Raw genomic sequence first — 13240 nt, forward strand, 5'->3', positions numbered from 1 at the left:
GAAAATTAAAAAAAAAATGTTTTTTATACACATATTAGCAAAATTGAGTTATTAGTTAAACGATTTTGGCTGACTACCTTAAATAAAAAAGCTAAGAAAATTTCTAAGATTTTACATTTTTGCGCTTAAAATCTTGCAGTACGTACTTCAACTGAAAACGTCCCTGTAGTCAATAGAAACAATGAACCAAAAAATACCCACATTTTTGTCAGTAACACGTTCACACTTATTACTAGTCCACTATTCTGTTTTCCACTATTAAGTGAAGTTCATGTCAAGAAATTCTGGTTTTATAGATAAAGAAATATCTAAATTGACAAAGATTGATATATAAAAAAATCAGTTGATGAGAAAGTTTAGATATCTTTACAATGAGAAAAGAATATTTTTTTAAAAAAGAAAAAACTTAATTTAAATAAATAAATATCTACCTTAAGTCCTTCCAAGAAATTATTTACTTGAGTGTGAGAGAAACAGTAATTGATTCTTTTTTTTATTATTATTTCAATGAATAGAAGTATGTCGAATAAAAAGTTACCCAATTCAAAGAAAATGTATTTGACTGAAACAATCGTGTATCAATTGATATTTATTTGATGATTATTTAATGTGAACTATCGGTCCTCGTAGTGATAATAATTACAGTATAAATTTTTGTAACTCAAGTACAGCAAAGCTTCGCTTACCTGGATCAATCAAAACCTAGGTGATCCGAATTAGTGAAAAATCGGAAACATTGCAGCCTTTTTAGCACATGTGCAAACCATAATACATAAAAAGTATGTTGCAGACTTCCTATACTGTAGAAAGAACATGTTTTTCCACTTAACTTAAAGCACGTTTTCTTCAGCGCTATGATGCGTTATGACGGTCCGAGAATGTCCCGAATTACACGAGGATACAGTGAGTTGTGCATCACAAGCTGTTCACCATATAATCCGGATTATCGAAAAGGTCTCGATATGCTTTACACATATGCAATTAAGCCTTAACATTATAAGAACATTCGAAATAAATTGAGAGCTTTCTGGATTTTCGGGAAATACTGGAGAAACCTCAATAGGCATATATAAAGGGAAGCTGCGAAAGATAGAGTCCATAGTAAAATTGAGCAGTGACAGTTAGTTATAGTAGTAGTTATAAGTAAATAAACGGTTAAGTATATTAATAGAATTAAATTATTCGTTATGGTATAAACGATAACGTATAAAGGATGTACTTAGTTGTGATTCTATGAGAACAAACGGAATAATTCTGTTATGCATGTGGTGAAGTAACGCTGAAAATCTTGAAAACGAAGTTGGTCATCAAGCCAAAGTATGGAAATTTGTTCGCGTACAGTTCTTTTATCAAATCTCCTGTCTTCTTGGGCAGTACAATTTGGAGCCTCCTTTTATTCCACTCCGGACTTTCCTCAATTCTCTTAATGACCAAATTGTCGAGGCTTAAAGAATCTTATTGAGCCCAATAACATATTGTTGTAGCACTCAAGGAACTTCCATGCTTACTTTCGTTTCATGATTGGTCCCAGATCTTCATCGGTTCACTGTTCCTCCATCAGCATCGTGTCTTCCTAATCGTCTTGCCTCGCTGTGGTGCGTAGGCATGGAACTTGTTGCAATCCTTCATTCCGTTTTATGGAAGGACAATACCTACTGTTCTAGGTGTTGTGTTGATCTTAAGGTTGCAAGTTGGCAACAGAGCCATCTGGCTGAGTGAATCGCGAATAGTCAGTCTTTGTCCAATCAAACTCGAGTCAACATTGTATCTCTCAAATTATAAATAAACAATTGTGTTCAGATCACACATTTGTGTTATTCAATACCAGTGTTAACCCACAAATACAAAACTAGGGACACGGTCGCCTTGAGAGGACGTCAGTATTTCCATGGTGCTTTCTTGGTCGATGCACAATTTTGAAGTTGTACTGCTGTAAACGCTGCTGCCATCTCGTTAACCGTACTTCCAGGGTTTTAATCTGTAGCAGCCATTTAAGGGAGGACTGATCGATTTTCAATAGGAATTGATGCCTGTATAGTTTGGGGAAATGTTATACAGTTTTCACGACAGCCAGTAATTTTCGTCGGGTAACATAATAATTCTTTTTGGGCTTTGACAGCGTCTTACTAAAATGTCCGATTACTTTTTCTTTTCCATCTTGAACTTAGGAGAGAATACCTAAAATTCGGAATACGACAAAATTGGAGTATTACCTTACTGTTCACAGCTTGGAAATCATTTTGGCAGATGTTCATCCACTTAAACGGCACTCCATTTTCGGACAGTATATGGAAGGGGCGAGCTAGATTTCCCAGTGTAGTCCTTGCAAAATGGTCTCCATTAGTTTTTAAAACGTAGCGGGTGCGTTGCACAGATCGAACGGACCCTTTCCTGCTGTTAACGCGGTCTTTTCTTTAACTTCAAGGTATACTTCAACCTGCCAATATCCGCATTTTATGTCTAACGTATATAACCATTTCATTTCTCCCGAAGGGTAGTCTAGGTGTAGTCAATCTGTGACAAAGAATAGTTGTCCTTAAGACTTCTATTATATCCCTCTCACACATGTCGTTGATCAATAAATCGATTTTCTCTTGTGGTACTTGCCTAAACAGCTCCTTTATAGATCTTGCTTCTCTTGGATCCGGTGGTACGTCAGGTTTGTCCTGTCATAGTCGGATTCATCGAGCGCAAGAACGTTCTGAAACGTTTGAATATGACCTTCTAGCATTCAGGATTCTTTTGTAGTAAGGTGATTTATTTAATTTTTTTACTAGCCGTTGTAACACTTCCGGTAACTTCGTGCTTCTCTCCGTCTACTCTTGGATTTGGCCCAAATGGTTTATGGTGAATGCTGTTGCTAATGTGCCTATTTCTGTCCCTTTTGTTAACTTTTGTTCGAAACCTTTCAAATTTATTACTCTGATTGGAATCGTCGACAAACTAGGTTGTACTACTGTCCTCCCCACAAGGATCGTCTTCCGTGTCAGTTCTTCGTTGTTTTGTTCTATCATGTCCGTCATTTAATCAGAAGCATTGCCTTCTATTGCAATTCGAAAATGGATTTGGAGTACCTAGGTAAAATTACTAGTACCTACTTACAGTTATGGTTTTTGCGTACCAGACTTTTCTTAATACCCGGGTATCGGGTATTATTTTTTCATATACCCGGGCATACCGATTACCAGGGTATTTGCTATTTTTTCAGAAAAGAGATAATTTTATTATAATCATGTTTTGTTTTATTATGAAAGAGTGAAATATGACAATAAGTTTCCTTAACTTATAGTACAGTCACACAGTTAAAGAGTCTTGTTCTCATTAACTAATTAGGAACTAAAATGATTTTTACTATAAAATTGCTAAATTTCTTCCAAAAATAGCATCACACTAAAATATGCTACAGAGCGACATAACTGGTGACGAAACATGGTATTATGGTTATGACGTGGAAACCAAAGCTCAACCATTCCAATGGAAGTTGCCGCACGAGCCAAGACCGAAAAAAGCGCGCCAAGTTTTGTTCGATTTCAAAGGCGTAGTGCATCATGAGGCTTTGCCACATAGTAGAACGGTCAATAAGAAATATAACCTGCAAGTTATGCGTAACTTGCGCGAAGCAATTAGCCAGAAACACCCGATTTTGTGGAAGAACAAAAATTGGCGTTTGCACCATGATAACGCCCCTGATCACACCTTGTTGCTTGTGTGCGAATTTTTGGTCAAAAGCATTCAGACTAACAATGCAGCAGCCACCATATTCGCCAGATCTGGCCGCCTGTGACCTTTTTTTGAAGAGGACCATGAAAGGACGACGCTACGCTACGATTGAGGAGATGAAGACGCCATCGAAGGAGGAGCCGGACAAGATCACAAAAAATGATTTTTTGAACTGCTTCGAAGATTGAAATAAACGTTGGCACAATTGTATAGTATCTGGTGGGGATTACTTTGAAGGGGATGAAATAGATGTTTATAAATAAATAAATAATTTAAAAACAACACCAAATTCGAGATACCTTTTAACATTTTGAGCAAAACTACAGTCATTCTATTTGACTTCTTAGCCTACGATAATTAAATACTCATATTTAACTGTTCTAATTTTACTCACTACGAATATTGCGTAGACAACAGATTTTATTCTATTTGTTTAATGTCGATGTTTGCGGTTTTAAAATAATATCGCGAACAAAAGGTTGTTAGCTTCGGTTGCAATTATGGAAATTCGTACGATCACTTCAATAACATTAAACATAACAAAAAGAAAATTGAAATTAACGTAAACATCATACAATTATTTACAATACAATTAGTCCTAGAATTTTTCAACAATAATATAAATAAAAAACAACAACAACACACAAATAACTAAGACTCTTGAAAGCAGCCAAGTAGGTCGAAACAACTGTTGATTCTCTTAAATGGCGCTCCCATGTTGTACTGCTGCGTTCGTCCAGACTCCTTGTCTACGGTCCCCTGCTAGAGGCGCATGTAGGGCATTTCCTGCAGAAGCCTGCCACAATGCTTCTACTTCGTGGCCAATAAAATCGCTCGCGTACCTACCGTAGAGTCTTCGTAACGCCGAAATATGCTTCACCGTGAACTGCTTCTAAGACTTCCGATATTATTTTCTTCGGAAGTACCACTTGGAGCTTGTTTCTGGTTCAATCTGGACTTTCCCATATTCTTTTCAATAGTCCAAGTTAAGAGAAGTCCACTGCGCGAAATATCTTTTCGTCGTTTGACTTAGGTGGCTTACAACCGCCTACGATGGTCTTAAGGTTTCGGCTTCCTTCCATCTCATCGAACTTCTGTTGCTTCCCCGAAAACACGACCTACCCGGTAAATAAGTACCACCATGGTTTTAAAGGATTATTTTAATATAAGCTCTATCCCGAAAATAACACCTATTGAGAAAAGCAGTGGCATTGGCGTTTTATTACTATGGCCGGGGGTGTTCAGGTTTCGAACATTGTATTTTTGTTGGAATTTATGAGAAATCAGTATCTTTTCAATCTTTATAATCATTGTTAAATATATTTTATAGTATTAAACTCGCTCCGTCAGATTGCAAACAACAACCAAGATTGGTTGGCTAAAAATTGTGATGTTTTGGTGACTGCAATTTTTTTAATTTGCTCTCACAGATAAGAAAGCTGTTGATTGTAGATTAGGTGCTTAATAAATAACATAAGTATTTTTTCCGACTTTTCGTCGAAGAAAAAACAAATCAAAGGTTGTATTTGCGTTATAAATAATGTTCACCGATTAATTTAGAATTTCGACATATGTTTCGGAAATTCCCATTGTTAAGAGTACAACAACAATTCTTCCGTGGAGAAAGTATTCAGCTTCAGCTTTTGGGTTTTTATCATCATCGGTATTCATGAGAAATTGAATACCTTGAGTTGTATTGGTAATTTATAAATAATGAATTCGGTTATTGATCATGTTGGAATAATAAATTCGTTTCTTTTCTTGCTTTCATTTCCACCAGTTAAATACTGGGGGTAAGTAATTCTTCCAACTTACACTTTAATGCAAGGCGGAAAGACCTCTTATTTAGGTATCGTTGGAATTCATGAAAGGAGTTTTGGGAGAGTCAAATGAGATAGACGAAAGCAAGACAGAACGATGATGTGATAATATCTGTGGAATATTACTGCCCGCGTATTTGCCTCAACGATTTAAAGAAGTCACAGGAAAAATTCGACGAGAGCAGCCAGTTTGGGATTTTACCGGTATTCTCCAGGATGCAAAGCTATGATCTTGACTAATGATCGCTAAACCACGCTGTTCGGTGTCGTGTATTGTTGCTAAAAAGGCAGAAAAAGATTGTGTATGTTTCATTCACACCAGCTAAACAACCACTGATGAAAGCGTCGAGTGTTCTGATGATGGAGCTTCCGCAGGGCGGTGGATTTACTGGCCTGGACGGCAGAAAACAAGCGGTGCAGGGGACTGTGATGCGGTACTTGATATAATAACTTTTCAACTAGTGGCTAGTTGATTGCGTAGCTTTTCAGCTAATTAACAGTAAGGTAATTTTGCAGCCGTTTGAGAAGACGGGTAGCTAGATAGCTAGATAGGATGCTCGTGTTACCCATAATTCCTGGTGCTCGCATTCTGTGAATGTCGCATAGTTTGATTTTTATTATTGATGATTGAGTTGAAAGAACATAGAAAAGCAAATATTTACAAAGTGGTGAATTGATAACTAATGATAGTTCCGTGGATCAGGTGATGATCCGGTATCATGCAACCCTTCCTTTGACGATAGTTGGAAAAGATGGCAAATGGTTTGGTTGAAGAAGGCAGTCCACGCTGTCTAAGTGGGTCTAGGCAGTCGAAGTGCTTCTTATACCCAGTTTGAACATTAAGAACGTAGGTTCCGATAGCGATAGATTTCCCAGCATATGCTGTTTTAAACGTGCGGCTTCTAGATGCTGCTCGTGATCGCTTGGTAGTTGCGGTCTTAATTGGACTGAAGTTCTAGATAGCAGCAGGTTGTACCCCAACAACAACAGCATCTGCGAATTGTAAATTACACGAACTGATGGATCACCTCTTCTTCCCAATCTTACGAGCGTTTCGCGGACATCACTTTATCTCTTCTTTTCTCATTTAACTTTACTCTTGGATAGCGAGTATAAATAATTATCTTGATGACATAGGTGCATAAGTATAGATGTTGTCATAGTTCGACCGGTTCGGTGATGATTATGTCCTTCCATCGCTCGATGAGAGCTTGTATCACTGTGTCGTGATGTTGTATGGCGGAAAGGTGACGCGATCATTGGTTGTTTGTTGATATATGGGTGGCGGCTGCGATTTAAATTTCGGTAGTACCAAGTTGTTGAAATTGTTACCGACATCCGAGGATGGTTCATTGCCGGTCAGCTCTCTAGACGATAAGTCGAGCAGGTCGTTTTACTTTCCAAGACAGTGGAGGAAAACTGCTTTAGTAGTTTCACTCAGTTTCTTTTGCTTTTCTGAGCCGAAGAAGACCCATACTATCGGTTCGTAGAGTGAATTGCTGAACTTTTAAATATGGCCGGTAAGGTTTCAGTTGCCCTGATGACAGACAAACACTCCTGCTCGTTTACGTGGTACCGCCTTTCGTCGTTGGTTATTAACTTGCTGATATAATACTGTTACCATCCCGAGAATACAGACGTCTGTTTGCCCCACATATTCATTTCTCTTTGGCGAGCCGACCTTTAGATGAAGAAAACATAGGTCGTAGCTGTAGACGTTCTAGAAGCATTCGAAAGATATCGCAGATCTCCGATAGTTCCCGAGAATAAACAAGGTAATTTTTGTGTACGACGCTACAAATATCATGTTACATTCCTTCTGAATCGAATTGTATCGTATTGGCTGAGCGAGCGCCCTTTTTGACCATTCCCCATTGTAATAGTGATGTATGGCTTTTCCGTTTTGACTCTGCAAGAGATCTATAGTTTTGTAGCTACATAGTCTCGCTGATGGGGAGAGGTAGCTAGGTAGTAAGCTCTCTCTCTCCTCTGACTTCTCTCGTCATTTTATAACTTTTGGAGCGCGTATTCTGCGGATGTCGCATTGGACTCAATGATGTACTAGGTGTTATGAAATTTTTGAAAATCGATGCGTCCAATTTTGTGTAAACTTGGAAAATGTTATTTTTCTGTAGCATTACATGTATCATGGAAGTGTGACACTTGACTCTCTGGATGGCCGTGATCCCACCAATATTATTTAACCAAACGTTCAGGATAGATTTGTACTAATATAACGTTAGTTTTGACTAAAGCAAATTACGTACCTAAATCGAGAGATAGCCGCCAGAAGATATCAAACTTTTTGACAATATTCGTTTAAAATCGTTTTGTTATGTTTTAAATGCATTATTAAAAACGTACTGATAATCTTCATCACTAGAGAGCGAGTATGATAGCGGAATTAATATCTGATTATCGGAAAGATCATACTTTACCTTCGACAGTTGCTACGTGCGCCATACAGTAATAATAAGATCTTCGAAAATAGTCCACATGGAATTGATTGACAGCTACGGTCGTTACAAATGCCAGAGACTAACTCAAATTCTCGGAAATAGTCCACGAGCTACCCTGGATTCGAATAAATTGTCAGAGTCAATCCAAAAGCTCGTACTAACAGGTCAATTGAAAAGTCCCCGGCCTAAAATAGTAAAACACATTTTTTTTGCAAAATTCGTTTTTTTTATTCAACATAATTCCCTTCAAGGGTGATACACTGATTATAGCGATCCTCCAACTTTTCGNTTTATAAATCAGTGTCGGATAAATAAGTGTATCAGGATAATGTTCAATACTGTGGAAACGTTAATTGTACAAACCATTATACTTCTTAATATTAAATTTTATTCATTAAACACATTCCGAAATAGTGGAACTGGATTCGTTTTTATTTAATCCTAGACAAACAATGAAAAAGCCTACAGAAATACGGATGTAGATCTTCATAATCAACAGTTTCTTATTATCAAAATTATTTAAACAAATAGCGAACACTGTATGCATACAAAATAGAGAAGAAATTATAGAGGATATTTTTCTTTTCAGTTTTTCGACTAGCATTTAGGGAACAATTTTAATTATAGGTATACCAATATTTGTAAGTTGCTTTTACATTACCTGGGAAATCAGCTTTGGTATGTAAAGGACCACTAGAAGAGTAAGCAATGTCTATTTTGTGAGGATATTTTATTCTTGCCCATGCCGCTAAACTTCCTGCATATGATGAACCAGCAACTACTACCTAATAAAAATCATACAGACAATACTCACAAAATATTATTTTTGCCATTTAATTAAAAAATAGAGTAAATTTTTAATTCTTTTGGTATCGCATGATTGGAATGTCAAATAAAAGATAAGAAAATTCTGGTTTCATAAATTGTACTATATTTCAGCTTCAGTAAAATTAGAGCTTTCTATCGGCAGTTCTCACCACCCTACTGGTTTAATTTTTCTGTTGTTTTTAGACAGACATTATTGTTTATAGTTTAAAATTATTTAGCCTTATGATTCTGAGAGACATATGTATCTGCTTATTATTTTAATTTATGAATGATATGAGTGTAACGAAACGCGTCATAAATGATATATTAAGGGGATTCAGTAGTACACGCGATGTTAGAGTAAAAACTGTCTTATCGGTTCTAGATATCATGAGTTTAATATTTGGAATAGAGGTTTGAAATTTTATAGTAAGATAGATAAAGCTTTGTTCTAAAGCCTGTTGAAGGCCATTTTGTAATTTTTTAATTTCTATTGAAAATACGTGTCCTACTAGAAGCATTAACTTTAAGCACTTGTAAAAGCCTTTAATGACCAAATTATTGAAAACCCAAAACGTACCGAGTTAGTGTGATCCTTTGTCTATTACCATACAAAAAATTGTATATTTATCTCTCAGCGTTAAATCACAATATTTGGAATAGAAATCCATGTTTTCGGAAAAATTAGAAAAAAAATCACAATAGGTCTATTGCGGTCAAACGAGCAATTACAAGATAGAATCATGTTTATCTAAAGGCCCTATTACATGAAGCGCCGATCTATTTCCTGGTGATTGGTTCGACGCAGCCTGATGCAAGAAAGTGCGTTCTTTGGTCCCTTTATTACATTTATTAACATGAATCGGAGTCTACGCATTCTGTAAGGCAAGTTGCATATTGAAACGCATGCGATGTGATGTGATCTGAACAAACACAACGCAACACTTTTCGAATTAAATAAACAGAAGTATCTAACATATCAAATGATTAAAAGGTCAGCATCTAACTTGTGTCTTCTTACTTTCAATTTTTTTTGCTTGACCCTACTTGTAGTAGTAGTAGTTACGAAGAGTTACTTAGTAGTAGTTATGAAGACCAATCTTAAATTGAAAATTCTGAAAAAGTTGAAAGGTACGAGACGTCTTGACTTAGAAAAGCTAACATGTAACGAAACACGTGATAGGCTAGGTAAAATGACAGACGAAATAGTAAAGGCGGCGGGAGAAAGAAATGATAGGCACATAGAGACAAACTGGAACTGAATTAAAACATTCCTAAAAGTCAGCAGCTAAATATACTAGGTCTTAAACGAAACGAAAGTAGGAAAGAATAATAATAGAAGAAAGGCGGAAATACAAAAACAGGATGGACGAAGAAGGGCAAAAAAGATATAAGGCTATAAAGTGGGAAATAATTAGGAAGTGTAGGGTAGCTAAGGAGGTAGTGGAGGTGTATAGAAGTAGAAGAAAAGTTTGAAGTAAGTAAAACCGATGAGGCGTACCTAACATATAATTAAAAGGAATTTTAGAGATGAAGAATACAGTAGTAATAATATAAGAAACGAGACAAGGGTCATTTTGATAGAGAATGAAGAAAAGGCAGATAGGTGAAAAGAATATTTAGAGAACCTACAAGCAGGCCCTGAGATAGGGGATATATTAGAGAACGAAGATAGCGTGGAGATAGATGAGTTAGGCTATGTCATAATGAAAGAAGAGTTCTAAAACCTCATTTGATATTTTATAAGGTTAAGAAATACCTTTAACATCTAGATTTAAAATTTTGAGATCTTCAATACCTCCAATAACTCCTTTCTAAAAAAAAGTCTTATTCGTCCCCTAGTTCACGCTTACTATTTCTAGTCGGTTATAGATTGTTTTATGTAATTCTATCTCTAACTACTATTAGCTTTGGCTTATAGATGCCCTCCATCAACGTTACCACATAACTTCAAAAAAAATTATGACGAAAAGGGTAATACTTTCAATTGATATAATTTCCTAATGTGAATATAAAACCCGTCCCTTTGCGATAGAATTCCTTAAACAAAAAAAAATATTACTTACTATATAGGATAACTGTCACCATAAAATCTGTGTTCTGTGTAGAAAAAAGCATCTTTATGTGAACGAGCTATGTCAAGAAAAAATCCCGACGTAGCCCAGCCTTTTGAAATAACCCATTCACCTCCTATAAACACGAACATGGGTCCACCTTCTTCATAAAACTCATTATTTTGTATGTACCTCTGAATAAAATTTTATATTAAATTTATATATCTAAATAAAATTAAGAGTGCTGCCAGCATAGGGCAAAGTCTTACTCTGTAACTATTGCTGTCACTGATGTCAATGCATTAAAGCGCATGAATATAAACAATTAGGATTAAAACGTTTTTCAGGCAATTTTTAACATAAAGAAAGTGATTAAACAAATTGTTCGCAAAAGTAAATTTCGACCACTCGAAGCAACCGTGCTAACAGTTTCGAGCTCACAGTGACTTATAAGGGGTAAGAATTAGTATACCTAAAGATTTCTAATATTTCATATTTTACAGGCAATATTTGTTCCATTACCTATTCAATAATATAATTTTGAGAAAATTATCGTCTTTTCAATCAGGTAGGTACATAGAGTTTGTTGAAAAACTCATAGTTTGCTTTTGACATTTTATATAACAGTTGAAATTAATTACTTTTCACTATTTAAAACTAATCTAGAATAACATTTACCATATCCCACATTCTATTGTCAGCCGGATTGAAATGGTCAACTCTTTGACTAATTGTACCCCATTCCGGTGAAGATGCTCTAGTTTCATCAGTCTCCCTGGCGGGTGGAATTCCATGACGCATAAATGATATTTCGCCCTTAATAATATAATTTATTTATGTTAGGAGATAGAAAAGGTATAATTTGGTTCATTCGGATAGTGAACAGAGAAATAGATTCACCATTCCCCCATAATGTTCAATAAATCATTATAACCATGGGGGATACGAAATTTCAATATTTAGGATAAAATGCATGCAACTTAGTTATTAATTCTTCTCCTGAAGATGGCCTTTTAGTAGATCGAAATTTGTTAAAAATTCCAATAAACAATGAAAATTTTCGAAAAATGTTTTTATACAAATATCAGCGAAATTGAGTTATTAGTGAAACGATTTTGGCAATTGATTAGTATAAAATTCATTGTCGTCTCTCCGTAAATGATATTTCAGCCGGATTAGCTTAAATAAAATAGCTAAGAAAATTTTTAAGATTTTACATTTTTGTGCTTAAAATCTTGCAGTACGTACTTCAACTGAAAACGTCCCTGTAGTCAATAGAAACAATGAACCAAAAAATACCCACATTTTTGTCAGTAACACGTTCACACTTATTACTAGTCCACTATTCTGTTTTCCACTATTAAGTGAAGTTCATGTCAAGAAATTCTGGTTTTATAGATAAAGAAATATCTAAATTGACAAAGATTGATATATAAAAAAATCAGTTGATGAGAAAGTTTAGATATCTTTACAATGAGAAAAGAATATTTTTTTAAAAAAGAAAAAACTTAATTTAAATAAATAAATATCTACCTTAAGTCCTTCCAAGAAATTATTTACTTGAGTGTGAGAGAAACAGTAATTGATTCTTTTTTTTATTATTATTTCAATGAATAGAAGTATGTCGAATAAAAAGTTACCCAATTCAAAGAAAATGTATTTGACTGAAACAATCGTGTATCAATTGATATTTATTTGATGATTATTTAATGTGAACTATCGGTCCTCGTAGTGATAATAATTACAGTATAAATTTTTGTAACTCAAGTACAGCAAAGCTTCGCTTACCTGGATCAATCAAAACCTAGGTGATCCGAATTAGTGAAAAATCGGAAACATTGCAGCCTTTTTAGCACATGTGCAAACCATAATACATAAAAAGTATGTTGCAGACTTCCTATACTGTAGAAAGAACATGTTTTTCCACTTAACTTAAAGCACGTTTTCTTCAGCGCTATGATGCGTTATGACGGTCCGAGAATGTCCCGAATTACACGAGGATACAGTGAGTTGTGCATCACAAGCTGTTCACCATATAATCCGGATTATCGAAAAGGTCTCGATATGCTTTACACATATGCAATTAAGCCTTAACATTATAAGAACATTCGAAATAAATTGAGAGCTTTCTGGATTTTCGGGAAATACTGGAGAAACCTCAATAGGCATATATAAAGGGAAGCTGCGAAAGATAGAGTCCATAGTAAAATTGAGCAGTGACAGTTAGTTATAGTAGTAGTTATAAGTAAATAAACGGTTAAGTATATTAATAGAATTAAATTATTCGTTATGGTATAAACGATAACGTATAAAGGATGTACTTAGTTGTGATTCTATGAGAACAAACGGAATAATTCTGTTATGCATGTGGTGAAGTAAC

The 13240-nt window shown here is 35.4% G+C and overlaps 1 protein-coding gene across 3 annotated transcripts in view; it reads right to left on the reverse strand.

The window, feature by feature from the left end:
- The window catches only part of LOC108733643 (putative serine protease K12H4.7), a 17636-nt gene extending 5388 nt beyond the window's left edge, over nucleotides 1–12248 (reverse strand). Inside the window, exons 1-4 of one of the 3 annotated variants that reach the window (XR_003230910.1) lie at nucleotides 12109–12248; nucleotides 11539–11676; nucleotides 10873–11054; nucleotides 8661–8784 (exon numbers count right to left, since the gene is read on the reverse strand). Coding sequence is in view for 2 of the 3 variants with exons in the window: in XM_025973436.1 (XP_025829221.1) it covers nucleotides 10873–11054; nucleotides 11539–11676; nucleotides 12109–12165 (377 nt within the window). In the remaining variant the exon portion in view is untranslated. The remainder of the gene's footprint in view (nucleotides 1–8660; nucleotides 8785–10872; nucleotides 11055–11538; nucleotides 11677–12108) is intronic. The other 2 variants (XM_025973436.1, XM_025973435.1) reach the window with 2 other exon arrangements.
- Between the last annotated feature and the right edge of the window lie 992 nt (nucleotides 12249–13240).

Source organism: Agrilus planipennis, unplaced genomic scaffold, assembly GCF_000699045.2.
Source record: "Agrilus planipennis isolate EAB-ADULT unplaced genomic scaffold, Apla_2.0 scaffold67, whole genome shotgun sequence".
Classification (NCBI taxonomy): Eukaryota; Metazoa; Arthropoda; class Insecta; order Coleoptera; family Buprestidae; genus Agrilus; species Agrilus planipennis.